Source organism: Archocentrus centrarchus, chromosome 17 (assembly GCF_007364275.1).
Source record: "Archocentrus centrarchus isolate MPI-CPG fArcCen1 chromosome 17, fArcCen1, whole genome shotgun sequence".
Taxonomy (NCBI): domain Eukaryota; kingdom Metazoa; phylum Chordata; class Actinopteri; order Cichliformes; family Cichlidae; genus Archocentrus; species Archocentrus centrarchus.
Window position 1 is genome coordinate 16,626,281 of NC_044362.1, and position 16,785 is coordinate 16,643,065.

At 38.9% G+C, this 16,785-nt stretch overlaps 1 protein-coding gene across 2 annotated transcripts in view; it reads left to right on the plus strand.

Annotated features, from left to right (window-relative positions):
• Positions 1–16,785, plus strand: part of tnn (tenascin N) — a 31,656-nt gene that overhangs the window by 1,852 nt on the left and 13,019 nt on the right. For both annotated transcript variants that reach the window (XM_030752206.1, XM_030752207.1), the window contains exons 4-8: positions 2,631–2,764; positions 2,870–2,999; positions 6,758–6,940; positions 7,934–8,023; positions 15,529–15,792. In XM_030752206.1, the coding sequence (XP_030608066.1) occupies positions 2,631–2,764; positions 2,870–2,999; positions 6,758–6,940; positions 7,934–8,023; positions 15,529–15,792 (801 nt within the window). The remainder of the gene's footprint in view (positions 1–2,630; positions 2,765–2,869; positions 3,000–6,757; positions 6,941–7,933; positions 8,024–15,528; positions 15,793–16,785) is intronic.

A 16,785-nucleotide genomic window follows, 5' to 3' on the forward strand; every position in this document is an offset into this window, starting at 1 on the left:
TTTTTCTCTGTAATTTTGGTACTTTAGCTTTTCTAAGATGCAGTAATGACCTGCAGTAGAGTCCCAGTTGCTGCTTGAACTTTAAGAGCTCCCTCAAAGGCCACTCTTTCCCACTAAACCCCTACAGCCAACTATTAGTTCAGTGATACTGAAGGGCTTCAGACTGAACCTACTATGGAATTCAAGGCATCTCTCCCAACAGTTATTTCAGAGATAGCAGCCGAAGGGGTGCTTTCAGTGGGCTGACCCGATGACCACTGTGTCTTTGGCCCCCAAACAACTTATGACATCAGGTCACATAATACCACAGAAATATAAGAATACCCATCAGTCTTTCAGGGCTCCATCTGGCTTTTAGCCTGCAGAAGAATCATCACCTTTCCTGCTAAATGCACTGCTCACCAAATCACTGTTACTGTGCTGCCTGAGGAGCAGAGTACAAAATTGCATTTTACAGCAATTTAAGGCCAGGAAAGCAGAAACGTGAGCAGCAGCTGCAAGACATGAGCACTGAATTCACACTGTGACAGTCAATTCTACAGAGATATTGAAGATTTGGCTGCAAGTGAATGGGACAATTTTTTACTTTTTTATACTGTAGCACTGATCTCTTGCATTTAAAATAGTATTCTATTCATATGCCAACATCTGTCTATGCTTGTCTGTGTCATTTCTTCCTCTGTATTTAATCAAGAGTACAGAGCATGTGTTTTAAAGCAGGTTTTTTTTTTTAAATATATTTAATGGATCCATCAAATGCAGCTCCACAAATCATAAATGGTTCAGACTTCACAGTAGCAGGTCAGAAATGTTGAACCTTAGATGACGATTGAGTTTCTTCAAGCTGTGTTTCGCACCGCAGAGGTACAGAACAGATCCGTAGCTTCGTGTTTAGGTGCTATTGAATGGAGTCCAACATCAACAGTGGCAACGTGTCAGAGGAAGAGGGGAAAGAGGGGAAGTGGGATGTAAGAAAAAAAATACCCTGTGTTGATTTTAGCCGTTAGTGGTAATAAGCAGCCTGAGAAGAAGAGCACAAAAGCAAAACAGTCGGTGCACTTTGTTTTATGTGGCTACTTGCCATTTCAACACCTGGCTGATGGATGTCAATCTGCTCTTTGGGTGCTGATAGCAACAATGCTCTTGAAGTATGGCTTTAGATACGCTCTAATGTGCAGTTTCAGTTTTCGGTCCTTTCCAGTGATATTTTCCAGTGATATAAGTTTTAATGTTCTTTTGTGTCCTTACTATCAAAAGCAGATGCCTCGTGGCTTAGAAATCATCTGCACTTTGACAGTAAAAAAAAAAAAAAAGAAAAATGCAGGTGAGATATCTCAACATAATACAGATGGTTTGGATTTAATGTTATTATCGTGTATCCTTTGACTGCCTCTAAAATGTTTCCTTTTATTAAACGGATTTAGAAAGGTTAAATTCAACTTTAAACCATATGCAGCCATTTTTTCCCTGAAGCTTACCAGTTCTCTTTTAATGACCTAGCTCAGGATTGATTCACTGTAAAATATCACATTTGCGATGGGAAAGATGATAGCACACAAGAAATCAAATTTCTTTAAGAAGTCCACTCATGTTGTTTCAGTAAATTTTTCTTCCTCAGATGGTATTTTGATGATTTTCAATCCGAGAAGGCACAAATCACCATTATTTTCCGCTTTTCCAGTCTTATTATGCAAATTTATTCACCCCAGCTGTTCTGAAATATTATTTAAGAGCAAATATTGCTGATAGTCATGCCTGAATTACTAACAGAAGGACTTTAACTGCTCCTGGATGGAAAAGAACTGCTACATTTGAAGAAAAACATTAAACTTCCTGACTTTATCTTGCTGAACAGCATCTAAATCTGATGTGAATTCCTTCCCTGTCAAAGTTATGGTGGACCCTATAACCACTTATTTCACATTTCTCATTTTCCCTTGTAATAAGCTTATTTTCTGTGCACCATGTTTGTCTTTTAAAAAAAGAATCTGCACAGTCTACTATTTATTTCCCTGTATCATACCCACAAAAAGCTCACCTTGTTTGTAGAAAGCCTCACTCCCCGACACTGCTGACACGTCGTCTTCTGTGTTTTGGCTGCGGTTTCCTTTTTTTAAACTCTTGCATAGTGACACACCTTCTTAGCTCCCCCACTATGTTTTCCCAGAATTTCCATAGTAGCAATTTTGTCTTTAAAGGAATATTCCTTTCCAGTTATGGTCAAAAGAACTTTTGCCTGGTTCGTGAATTGTTGGCTCTTGTGACAGTGTGATTGAATTCATAGGCAGTGATTTAATACCAGTTAACTCAGACTTAACCCTGAAGGTACCCGGATAAGACAAAATCGTGCTTCACAGCACAGGCCTTAGGTGGACGACAGCAGTTACAAATAGACAAGATAGAGGAAGACAAGACGGGGATGCACACATGGGCCACCAGGAGAAAAGAACATTAGAAATCCAAGCCTAAATGAGAAAATCAGAATCTGGAAATGTGACAGTGGATCTGTAACTGTGGTTGAAAGGCATAAAGACTGACTGGCAAATACAAATCACATAATAAAAAAAACTGTTAAACTCTTTTAATCTCTGTCTTCTGCCTGCATGTGTCTACCTCTCTTTCGTTCTCAGTTTTTGGACCTCAGGGTTTGCAGGTGGTCCAAGTGACTGACGTCTCTCTCCTGGTTGAGTGGAAGTCCATTCGAGGGGCCGAGTATTATGTGTTGACATATTATCCGAAAAATGATGAGGGTGCGCAGCAGGAGGTAGGTATTTCTATTTTGATCATTTCAGAGTCAAATACAGGTTGTAGCAAAGAACTCTATCAGTCATATCATCTTACAAACTTCTTCTTGTCAACTGTGTATTAGGTTCAAGTCGCCAACACAGAGAATTCCTACCTCATCACAGGACTGACTCCTGGGGTTACTTACACTGTGCAAGTATACGCAGCCATCAAAGAGATCAAAAGTGAAGCTGACGAGATTGAAGCCACCACAGGTGAGCACAGACGGCTCTGATCGGGACTGAAAAACAAATACGAAGCTTTAAAATGTGTTTAAAATTTTCTTTGACTAAATAAATATTCTCCAGAACAACCTACGTGAGTGCTGAAGTAGAACTGCGTGCAGCATGTTTCCTTTAAATGAGCTGGTGGTTTAGAATAAAGGCAGATGTTACCTATTAAAAACTAGTGTGGCTTTGAGGCCAAGTGTGGCCTGCAGGTCTGAGGGATTAAGTTGGATTTTCTGTAGATTAAATAGTCACATTTGAAGTCAGATGTAATTGTGCGTGTAATAAGGAAATGTTACAGATGAAGAAATAAAAACTGCCAAATATTCAACACTGATTGGCTTTTTTTTTTTACAGTGTTAATGATATCACTTCCTGAAATTGGCTGATGGGACATTTTTCCTTATTTCCTGTCGATAACAGTGGATACTCATGTTAAAGATGGCCAAAGTTTATAATCCCTGTGAGCCAAAAGATCATGCTTCAGAATGCTCGTAACATCGTGATTACACACACTTGTTTCTAGTATTGGCTCTTTATGATGTCAAAGAGAGTGGATATCCCTAATATGGTCATCTCATGCAAACAGCTTTGACTCTGAGCACATTAGCTCCACCCATCTGCTTTTTTCATGTTCTGTTTGTGAGGGGCAGTCAATCTGGCTGTTGGCAGGGGTGAACTGAGTAACTTTGTCAAGGTCCAGTATTAAATAAATAAGAAACAACTTGAACTTTGAATGAAGCTATTCTGGTAGAGTCCAGAGATAAAAGAAAATATGAAGCTGGTATGAATTGGTAACCTGCACCACTTTCTCTAACATATTTCCATTTACTTTTGTAGAATGAGCCTGATTTTTCCTGGATTTATTTTTGTCTTTCACAGAAATTCTATGGTAAAAAAAAAAAAAAACACACTGAAGACTTTAATTACTAAGTGTTTCATTAAAGACTGGCTTGTTAGCCTTTAAATCTCAAGGTAATTACAAGGAAATGGCTCCATGGACTTGCTCACAGATGTGGTGGGAGACAGATGTGTAGAGAAAGAGATTACTTGACAGGATTGATGGGAGTGAGCGAGACTTTCATAAAGCAGGAGTGTGGTTAGCCTGGTTTGCCATGGAAAACCTCACAGAGCATGGCATTCACATATGGACATAAGAAAATATGCCATCATCTGGTTTATTGTTGTGTGAGGAGTATACAGCATGAAGCAGACTGGTAACATACTTTTCATTTTAACTTCAAACAATGATCTGCATCAAAAGAGGGTTTGAATGAATGTTTTTCTGTTTTCTTTAGAGACACACAAGAGCTGGCAATAAAACAATTTAACCCTTTTCACTTGGTAACATTTGTTTTGTCTTTTTTTTTTTTTTTGCATATGTTGCAAATGCAGAGATCCTTCTTGTTTTGACAACATTGAGGATGCTGTCCATGTGATTACATTATATTCATTTTTACCCATGGAAGGGCAAAAGCATGTCTCTAAACATTGTCTGAATGACTCTTTTGCTACAGAGGTGGGATGGTGCAATGGCATACAAGTTCTGAATAATCAGGCTCCATCATATCTTAAAGACCTCATAGTATCATATTATCCAAAGAGAGCCCTTTATGCTCAGAGTGCTGCCTTATTTGGGGTTCCTAGAGTTTCCAAAAGTAGAATGGGAGGCAGAGCCTTCAGCTTTTAGGCTCTTCTCCTGTGGAACCAGCTCCCATTTTGGGTTTGAGATACAGATACCCTCTTTACTTTTTAAGATTAGACTTCAGTCTTTATCCTTCAGTTACAACAATCCCAGCGACAATATCAGTCGTTCCTTTCAAAACGACCCATATGAGTGTTTCCACAATAGGTGCTCCTACATGTGGCTTGGGGGATCATGGCAGCGTGTAATGTGGCTGTAGCTCAGGAGGTAGAGCAGGTCACCTACTAATTGGAATGTTGGTGGTTCAATCTCTGGCTGCTCCAGTCTGCATGCCAAAGCGTCCTTGGGCAAAATACTGAAGTGCTTGTATGAATGAGGCATCTTGTATAAAGCGCTTGGAGTGCTCTAGTATAGTAGAAAAGTGCTACAGTATATAAGAACAATCTTTTTATTTAATGTTTAAGTTTTTCCTGTGGCATCTAATGCCATCTAGTCCCCATAGACTTTTCAGAAATCTGAAAAAAAATCCATATTTATGTATTTCTTCAGAATTTGCCAGAGGAAACCAAACACGGTCGCTTAATTTTATTTTAAAATGTAGGTAATACGTGCCTGCAAAAATGATCTATGAGGTTGTTTTTTACAGGAGGACAGGCTCCTCAATTATGCTCAGACTGTAGATGACCATTCATGATGCACTGAGTTCTTCTCTGTTCCCATCTTTTCACTGCTCATCCATTTAAATGCCAGTATTGCATGTCATTAACTTTTATTTACCCTCTCCCTTAGTGTTTTTGTTGTTTGTCTGTACTCCTGCTTTAAAGTCATCTCATTCCCATCACCTCTGAAATGCTTGCAACTGATTCCCCATCTTGGAGGCTAATTCTGCAACAGGTCTTTTCCTGTTAAAAGGGAGTTCTTACTCCCTGCCACTGCCAAGTGCTTCAATAGGGGGAATTGTCTAATCGTTGAGGTTCTCTCTCTAATATAAAGTGTCTAAAGATGACAGCTGTGACTGTGAGCTGTTGATGTTCATTTAAAGTAATTTCATACAAGTAAAAGTGAATATACTCATGTGAAATGGAGCTGTAAACATTGGTACACTACAACTTTTAGGTCCAAACCAAGCATAGATAACCACACATTCATGTGTAAATAATTTCATTATAACATAGTTAACACGGTGACTGCACAAGCACACACATATTAAAGGAAAAAGAGAGCGAGTACAGTGGTCATAGACAGCCTCCTCTGAACAAAGAATTATAGCAATCAGTGTGTTTTTGTTTGTTTTTTACCCTCCTTTCTAACACATTCAAGGATTCAAGGATTTTTATTTGCCATTTGTGCATGGACCAAGGTCTAGACCAGGCGTCTTCAACTCCAGGCCTGGAGAGCTGGTGTCCTGCAGGTTTTAGATGTGTCCCTGATCCAAGACACCTGAATCAAATGGCTGAATGACCTCCTCAGTATGCAGTCAAGTTCTCCAGAGTCCTGCTAATGACTTCTATATTTGACTCAGGTGTGTTGAAGCAGAGACACATCTAAGACCTGCAGGACACCAGCTCTCCAGGCCTGGAGTTGAAGAGCCCTGGTCTAGACACATTGGAATTTTTTTGCGCAGGGCTCTCTCGTAGTCAACCAAGTATAAAAAAATAGATCAATAAGTATAAAATATAGAACAAAAGTATAGAAATGAAAAAAAAAACAGTTTATCCTGTCTTTATTGTATAACTTTTGCTTTTAATCTGTAACTACTGTGGCTTTTAATGTGCTGGCAATATAAAAAACAAAAAGGAAAAGAAAAAAAGATCCCATGGGTGATTTTAATATTTGTTTGTTGTTTGTTTTGAATCAAATATAAATATTTGTTTATCATTTGGTTTTGATATCTTGTAGATGTCCAGAAGGGAAATTCTTGCTTGGCCCCCTTCCCCAGAAATGTCACATTTCAGGGTGCTAGGAGATTATTGTCTAGCTCGAGGGCATGTGGGAGCAGAGCAAGGCAGATGCTTCTGTTTGCACAAGCTTTAATGCAGACTTCTAAGTTTGAGCTTCATGTCTGTACAGTCAGTGCCACCTAACCTTGTTTCCTTCCCAGATGTCTCAGCTATTGATGATATCCAAGTTCTTGGTCAGACAGAGGTCTCTATCGAGGTGGACTGGCAGAACCCTCAAGTTGAGGTGGATTACTTCAGGCTTACACATACTGACCCCGAAGGTCAGGAGGAGGAGCTGAATGTACAGAGAAGCCAAGAGGCGCGCACCAAGCACACTATTCTGGGTGAGTCTTGCAAGTTTGTGGAGAATGCTTAAAAGCATCTGTAAACATTTCTTTAGCTGTTATGCAATTACAGTAAGCTAAGGTTTCTTAGGTGGCTAAGATTTTGTCATCTTTGGATGTAAATCCTGAAATAGTTTACCTCGTAATAGTCGAGCTTCCAATTTAATTGATACCAGTGACTCATTTGGTTTTGATTGCTACATGTTTTACTTTGTAATTTGAAAAGTGCTATAAAAATAAGCCATATTTGTTCAGTATTTTTCTAATTGTACTGTCATGAACTTGACCTTGCTGGACTTGGCAACATTCTTGAATGTTTTCCACTTATGAATAATCTTTCTCAGTGTAGAATGATTGACTTCAAGTTATTTGGAAATTACCTTCCTAGACTGATGGGCAGCAACAATTACTTCTCAAGCATTGTGTAAACGCACACCTGAATGCTCCAGACCAGCAACCTGCAAAGATGTGTGCTTTTATAGAGGTGCTCACACTTGTTGCTGATCAGTGAATCGAGTGTATTTGATTAGCAGTACCTGGCTGCTACTTATTTTTCATACACTGCTTCTGCATTTTGGCTTAATTTTGTTAAATAAATACTGGCACAGTGTGATATGTCATATTTTCCATTTCATCTGACTTTTTATTCACTTAATTTTAAGACCTGGTAAGGACCATATGTAAAATGTTAGAATTGACAGAGGGTGTATTTTCTTTTTACCATGACAGTGGGGTTAATATAGCTTTCAGTTAGTCTTATGGAAGATTGATCACATTAATTTAGCAGTGTGAGTGCTTGTAGATTTAACAAAGATGAGATAAGGATTTGATTTGAGAAAAATCATCATAATTAAATCATAATTTGATGTCTCCTTTTAATTATCTTGTGATCCTCGAAATTGTCCCCAAAGTTTGGGAATCACTTGTTTTGGAGCATTATACTGGAGACTGCTTCCTTTCCTTAGAATTCAGAATAATTGTGTCTTTCCACAGGTCTGTATCCAGCAACGGAGTACGTGATCTCAGTGCAGGCCATTAAGGGAAACAATGGGGGGAAAACTTCTTCTGTCACTGGTGCCACAGGTCAGTGTCAACACATCAGCATTCATGAGCTGTTGAACCTACAGTAATATTGCTTTGCCTTATTATCAGTTAGCGTAAAGTGCACCCAATTTTCCCAAAATTGACTGCTGCCTGACATTAATTGCATTGAGACTGCATTTGTGCGACCACTGACGGAGTCTGACTGTGGATGACACTTAATATAATAGATCAGCCACTCTTGGAATGGAAAAAACATCAGAGAAACAACGAGGATAACCATATTCCACTTAGTTTTGAATTGGGTGTACCATCAATGAGTGCTCTTAGCTCTCATTGAATCACCTATAATTCACCTGTGGTCAGATCCTAACAGGAAAAACACATAATCTGTCAGACACAAAAATGCTATAGTGTATTATGTAAACTGCTGTTACCATCCTTACAGCGCCAATAATAACATTACAATGAATACAGCCAGCAAGAGGCAAGATTGTGGGTTATTGATGGAAGGCTGGAATTTACAGCCTAATAACCTGGACAATCTTTAATGGCTGTGGGGAGCATGGTCACAGAGAGGAAACATGATATGAACGGTGTAATGACTATGAGATGCTCCCTGACAGTTGAGGTGAGAAGGTCCATGATTTACAGTGTCCATCTGGTAATGTTGGATAGCATTTTGGTCTTAGCATGCTTTGGAATGGTTTCAGTACGTGAGGAGGAATAAATTTTTACACTTTTCTTTAACAGCAATTTTTTTTACATTATGTTACTACAGAGTTATAATTTAAGCAACTGTCAAATGTTCCACAATGGCTCAACAGGTCTTCAGTTTCTCCCATTATCCTCTTTTCTGTCTCTCGTTCACCTTTCCTTCTTCCCTCCTTCTCTTTCGCTCTTATCCACCTTCAGAGCTTATTCAGTTATAAAGCTTTCTTCGGGTTGAAGTTTGTTCTTTTTTTAAGACACCAAGGCAGCCAATTTAATGGTTTTTAGTCATCAGCCTTAGCAAGGTATTTTCAAGACTCACTTCTCATCTTTTGAAGACAGTCAGGTACTCAAGAACTCCTGTCTTCACTAATCTTTTTTTTCTGTGCGTGAGTGTGTGTGTGCGTGCGTACATGTGTGTGTTCGTGCGCGCATTGGGCTAATCTGCACCAGACAGACAGTAGCTTGTCTCCACTCCAGCAGCTACAATCCTTCATTTTAGGTGTAGCACGAAAAGGCTTAGAGGTGATTGAAGAGGATACTCCTCAGCTCTGTCTGGCAGAGAGGATGTGCTAGTTTCACGATGACTGGCATGGCGCAACAGAGAGCACAGTCACCTATTATCTCACTGAACATGCTGTTGCCTTTGGGCAGTGGGGTTATACACGGCGAGAGATAAAAGGAACATGAGGGGGGGGAATATTGAAAATACACAAACACCAGGGAAGCAGTAATAAAGAAGAATAAGACAGTAAGTGCTGCCATTAGACCAACAAAGCAGAGCTAAGTGATGAATCGAGATATTTATAGGGGAATTAAGAACAAGAAAAGGACAGGATATAAAAATAGTGGGTCACAAAGAAGCAATTTATGTGACATTATGTAATGCATTATTGGGTAGGTACTTCTGAGGCTACAGCTGCTGTCTTATATAAAGGAAACTCCACAGTTTCCACACATTTCCTCTTCACTTTTACCATCTGTCCAATATGCCTTCTGATTTTCTCTTTTTTTCAGTGTCGGTCACAAATAACAACTGGCATCCTGCTAAATTTATTTTGTTGTGGCTCCTTTTCTGCATTTGTTTACCTTCTTTTGCTATGTAATACCTTGATAACAAGGTATTACATAGCAAATAAAAGACAGGGAATATTTACAGCTGGACGTGGTTATGGGCTTTCATTGTGACTTTTATGTTGGATTTATGTTTGTTACAGAATATGCACAATTTTTTGCTTAATGTTTTCATTTCATTGCCATCAGTGACAGCACTCATAACCAAAATTTTGGGGAAAAAAAGCTTCTCTGCTTAGAGCAAACCTTGTCATTCTTACCAACCTGCCCAAAGCTTAAGAAGCACATAACCACAACATACCCCGACTGCTACTGCTGATTCAGATTCAATAAAATCACCACCAAGGCCTATATAACAAAAAACAGATGGCTTGACTTAGAAGATGGGTTGAATTTTTGGGTCTTTATGTAGCACCAGGGTAGGGTGCTCCAGTGGGAGTACCCTGTCTACTCAGTTGTGTCCATCAGAGGTTTTTGACCAAGCTCTTTGTATTAGATGCTGGAAAAATGTCAAGTGAAAATGGGGGAAGAGACATTTTTATAAAAGTAATGAGGATTCAAAATAAATTCATAAAAGGTCAAACTGAGAACGACAGATTTTGTGTATAACTGCTCTCTGTGTGTTGATTACATTGGTGCAGTGGAACAGCTCTATGAGCCAATTAAGTGTGAGAACATACACATGCATGCGTTTGTAGCAAGAACAGGGTAGTGGAAAGATCATGCTGTTTGTGTAGATCTTCTAAATCTTGGTAGCATTTGGGGTAGGTTATGATATTATTACTATTAATAGTGGAGCTTGTTATGCTCCAAACTCTGCTTTTTAGGTTGTTTAATATTAATATTATAAATGATTTCTGTCAAATAAGATAACACAGACCGATGGATTTTATTGCACGTTAAACGATCGTACTTGCATATGTAGTTTGAGGCAGAAATTAGTCTGATGTGTATAATTTGGGGGCTGAACACCTTTGTGACTTTTCCCTGTAGTATGTTAGCAGTGTGCTGTACAACTGTATAATTGTATTTGCATCATTTTAAAGTAATGGTGGTGCTTCCTTTCAGTGCTATTTATGGTGCATATTCTTCATTCAGAAGAAAGAAAAATGATCTATCTTAGTGTATTTGTCAAAACTTATGTATGGCTGTCATGGGGAGTGGATAAATTATGACAAGACAATTTATAATAAATTAAAAAGAAAGAAAAATTTCATATAATTCATATCATTTGTAAGGACAAAATGCAGGTATATAGATAAGTCAGATCTGTCATTAAGAATTATGAGCTACACAGAGCACATACAAGGCAAACATATGACTGTACTGCCAATAGACTGTAACAGAGAATATATCACACCTGATATATTGTAGTCTGTAAACGAATGGTGCCCTACTGGTTCCATATGTAGACATACTGTATGGCTTTCGCTGTACAGTGAGGCTGTGAAGCTGTAAGGCTGTAAATGATGAAAGACAGCCCGCTACAGAACGCCTTGTGGTCAGTGTCTGCTGAACATGTCACCCATAATGGATAAGCTGTCCTCCAAATGGCCGTAGCCACAGCTTGTGTTGTGCAGCCATGTAGTCACTGACGCTACACAGCTTGTGGGGTAGAACGTCTGGAGTAACTGGATCCATCATAAGCAGCAAATGCAGGCTTGGAGCACATAGAAAAAATATCTAATAACTTACAGAATATGTCAAACCATTGAGGGGCTGCACTTATTTGCTCAGGGGGAACAAAAAACTCTAGAAGAAAGAAGAAACCTGTGTTCCAGTGGTGGGCGGTGACTTTTACAGAAAGGCAAGCAGAGGCGATGAACTTTTCTCATCAACATTCCTTATTTTGATTTTGTGCGTCTGTCTTTTATTCTTTTATATATTCTCCACTCGAATGTCTACAGCTTCTGCGCTCCTTCCTGGCTGAAGAATTGTAAAATATTCTTATTTCTATAGTTATCATCAGAATATTTAGCATTAGCTGACCATGATGAACTCTGGAGAAATACTTTTTAGAACCGTTCATTAAGTAAAAGTCGCAATAAAACACTATGTGGCCACAAGATGGCACTGATTTAAAGCATGGATGCAAACTGGCAGCAAGAGAAGTTTTATGACAGGACGCTATTTGAGATGAAAGGAGAGAAACTGTTGAGTTTTTGATGTCAATTTTCAGATTTCACTGGATAAGCACCGCCTGCCTTGCTTGCCCTGAATGCCACTAATATCTTCCAAAGGAGCTTTATTCAGAATGTCAAAATCCAAATAATTTAAACTAATCTATAATGAGGGATAAAACTAAAGAAGACAGTCAAACTGTTAAGTTTTTTTTTTTAAATTTAGGGAAAAAATGTGATGGCAAAAGTGAGACGTTTGCATTAACATAAAAGACATGGTTCATATGTTGTTTTTAAGAGATCAAAATGGTGTGGAATTTTTTTTTTTTTTGTGCATCTATTTAAATATGTTTCACAGTCACTTCACAGTTGCTGCCAATTTCCAAAATGCAACACAGTCTGCCTGGTGGTGCACACTGACACTTTATGTATGTACTCGCACAATTCTGCTGCAAAACTGTAAAATTATTAGTCATTAATTACTAAATGATCTCAGACTGAGCTTGTTTAGTGTTGTTCACTTAATGTACTTAGAAAACTGAATGACCTCTCATTTTTAGGCCTTGGAGGAAACACAGCTCTAATAAAAATGAGCTATTATAAATTCTTTCTGTGGTTTAGCTCATGACAGGCTGTCAGGCAGTGCAGCCACAAGGACAGGGAAGTGACAGAGGGAGAGGAGAGGAGAGACAAAGAGGGGATATAGACTGAGACAGCTGCGCGGTTCCTTTCTTCTCTTGGATGCATCATCAATCAGTTTTCACGATGCGCACTGAACACTGACACGAGAATGACCTCGACTCAGCTGCTGCCACAGAGGAATAATCCTAAATGATGATTGCTTTTACATTTCCCTTCACTTCCTTTGTGTCTCTCCTACTATGCCTCGGTGACTTTATTTTCTGCCTTACTTTCTTTGTTGCTCCCCCCCTACACTTTCATCATGAGTACCTCAACAGACCCTAATGCCTATACAGAAAACTTACAGCTCCGCTAGTGTCTTCTCTGCATCCTTCGTAATTCCTCAAGGAGTCACAGAAACAGAGACTCTGTTTTGCTCCGCTCGTCTTCCCTCTGCAGCTCGTGCTTTGGCGTGCAGTGAAAAGACCAATACCGTAGGTTGCTTTGTTGTTACAAATTCTCCTTTTGTTCATTGTTTTTTTATCTTTGGCATCCATTAATAAAACAATAACAGGCTTGTGTACATTTTCTTTTTTGGAAGAAAATGTGTATTGTGAATGTATGAATACTACAGCCTGACCTGCTGACTAAAAAGGTGAGGCAGCCGTCAGTGAGATTTCTTCAAAGTGCTCTATTGTTCTTTCTTGCTGCAGAATATCTGAACAGGCTGTTCTTGAGGGGCCAGTGAAATCTTTTAGAAGTGCTTGTGAAATGGTCAAAAACTGCGTCTCTAAACACATTTCCTGTGTCACAGTGGACTGTTTTTGTTTCTAAAAACCAACGATTTGAATTTTACCTCAGTTCTGCCGGCTGTGTTGAGGTAAGAAAGTCTGCAATTTGAATGTCTGTCAATGTGTCTTTTCTTATTTTATTTCATTCCTTTTTGTCCCACTCTTTTAGTCGCTAGTCTGTGCGCGCGTCAAGAAAAGTGCAACACATTTTCCGTCTTCCAGGTCAGACTGTCCACAAATACTCACTTTAATGCTCATATGTGAAAATTCATTCTGTCTCCCCTTCTAAAGAAGGACTTTTAATATCTGATACGACTGCATCAAATATCCATTGGGTAATGCGTAGAAAAGTGTGGGCCTGCAGTGAACTAATGGCAAGGACACTGTTTATCAAATGCACGAGAAACTGGTGGCTAAGTGGGTAATAATAGGCTACCTACACGTTTCTAAGGAAACGGAATAAAGGTGTCTGCAGAAGTTGGAGGTCAACATTGTGAACTCCTCTCTGTACAATCCTGCAATTTGAATTTTCTGTTTAACAGATGTAAGTGCTGTCTGTTAACCACAGAGGGCTTTCGTTTAAATGAGTGCACGTTGACACATTTTCCTGCAGCCAACCCACCAATCAAAACTCCGTCAACTCAGCCAAGATTTTTCTCATCAACTGATATCTGGTTGACTATTAGGGGCAGCCATAGTCACCCCCTCAGTACTTATAGGTAAGACCACGCCCATTATTGTGACGTTAACTACACACCTGTAAAGGTCTGTGACTGTTATCTTCCACAGGAGTGATGCAATTAGATTTGCAAAATCGATCCACGTCCAGACTCTAAACATGTAAAGTACTCAAAAACTGCCTTTGTGAGACTCCAGAACCATGTTGGAAGACAGACAGACCCACAAACAAACTCACAACATGAAAGCAATACCACCTACACTTCTGTATCAGGTGCTGTAGCTGTATTTTTGTTTGTGTTTTTTGCACATTTTAACTTCCAGTAACATTTCTTACACTTTGCCAGGTAGTTATAAAGCCCAACCATAAGAAGATTGTATAAATCATTCTGTCTGTTATGAAAGGCATTGACAGAAAACCTAGGTCATTTATTTATGAGGCAGGTGTTAATGATGTACTGAACTCTGTAGTACTGTAAAGAACCTAAACCTGACTTGTTTATTCATAAGTGAGGCACATTAGCTGAAAGGGTCCAACCACAAGTCAAAAGTCATGGTGTTATTTTAGATTCTGATTTGAGCTTTAAACCCTGCATTAACTTTATTACCAAAGCAGCTTTCTTCCATCTTAGGAATATTACCAAAATATGACTCTGTAAAACTTGTTCATGCATTCATCTCAAATAGACTGGATTACTGCAGTTCTCATTTTGCTGGACTTTCCTAAAAGGCTATCAGTAGACTGCAGCTTATCCAGTACTCCTGCTGCTGCTGTTACTAAATAAACAAAAAACAGAGAGCACATCACTCCAGCTTTAGCAGACCTACATTAGCTTCCAGTATCTTGCAGAACTAATTTTAAAATACTCGTACTTGTATAAATAAAACTTAAATAGCCTTGGACCAGCTTATTTTTCTGAAAGTGTGCCACTTTATGTCCCAACTCGCACTCTTAGAGCGTTTATGCTGCCAAACTGTTAGATTTACAGTATTCCTGACAGAGACAAATTGAGGATGCTGCTTTTGGTGTTTATGCCCCCAAACTGTGGAAAAGCTGACATCAAAATATCAGGAAGCAAACTCTGCCAATAATGTCAAGAAACTCTTAAGAGCATTTAAAACTCTGGCATTCAACTGGTGTTTACATTTAATAAAAATACCACTGCACAGCTGTACCTACTAGCGAGTTCAGCCGCATTTAGCAATCTGGCAGATGCAGATTCTTGTACAGTTTCTTCATCAATATCAAATCAGCCATCTGCTTTTATTCCTTCCTAGTGTATTTTCTTCTTCCATATTTCTCTGTTGTACAGGATTGTATGTCTGATGTAAACATGTAGTATCTGTATGTGGGTTCTGTATACATGCATGCATGTATGTATTTCTGATGGATTGTTTGTCTGTTAAATGTCTATTTTAATATATAATTTACTTTTAAAAAATTTTTTTACAGCCAGTGTAGGTGGACTGGGTGGAACAAACAAACTTTTACTTTTTCAGTTCTCTTTTTAATATATATTTTTTTGTCTTTCTTGTTTCCTTAAACCTTCAGATATCGATGTGCCAACAAATCTTGTCACTACTGAAGTAACTGAGGACACCGCAACAGTCTCCTGGGATCGAGTCCAGGCTGAAGTAGAGGGATACATGCTGAGTTACACCTCTGCTGAGGGATCCAGTTCAGACATCTCTGTAGCTCGTGATAGTACCTCATATAGGCTGATAGGCTTGAGGCCTGGAGTTCTCCATACTGTCTACATCTGGGCCTATAAAGGAGACAAAGTCAGCAGGAAGAGTTCAACAGAAGCTGAAACGGGTAAGAGTTGAAAGGGGATCATTGCAGTACAGGAGAGACTAGTTTGATTATTTTGCTGTCAGTTATTGAAGAATTTCACAGAAAGATCTTATTTTCAACTAAATGGACAACAAGTTTAGGAGGTCTGCTAGGAATATCGACAGAGGCAAGGCGCAAAACAGAAACCCATATCCAGTGTTTTTAAAAATGGTGCTGAAAGTGTAAACAAATGCTTTTATCTTCTGTCTCTTTCTCACTGAGAATACAATAACCTTTGTTTCTCTGAAAAGTGATCAAAAGCAAAACTGTTCTTTACTTCCTTTGAACTTGGAGCAGTCTGTGAACTGAAGTAAGGGCAATTTTAAGTTCTGTTATGTAAGACATAACTTGCCTATTAAAAAAACCCAAAAACGTATAGATAATGGGCCAGTTATTACCTCTTGATCTTATGCATGTTGGCTTTCAGTGCAATTTTCTTCTTTTTTTTTTTTCTCTGGCAATGTGTGAAAAGCATTAATGTAGACATTCCACACTTAGCACACCAGCCCCTCTTATCCATCTGCCAAGAGTGGAACTTGAACTCTGTCTGAAAAATGCTGTTTAACATAATTAGGTGGGACACCTCATTTAAAAGCAGTCCAGTTTAGCCTCGGGCTGAATGTTCATAAGAAGTTTGAGAAGAAGCATTTTACTTGGTCAACAAAGCCCGCTACTTTGATTCCTCATGTCTCTTAATCTGGCCGTTGTGCAGATTAGCAGCTGCTGCTGTCTGCTTGTATTTGTGTTTTGGAAGAAAGTCAGCAGAACAAGAAGTCTGAGCACTTTGACTTCAGATTGTTCTTAACAATTGTTTCCTGCTCTGAGCAAAATGTGTGCTTTTTTATAGTTTGCATGTTCTTTGCTTACAGTAGCTCATAGTGCCATTGCTTACACATGAGTGTGGCCTGCCGTCAAACTTGGATTTAATAAAAAAAATGTGTCAGAATAGTTCAATGAAGATGACACTGAAAGGAT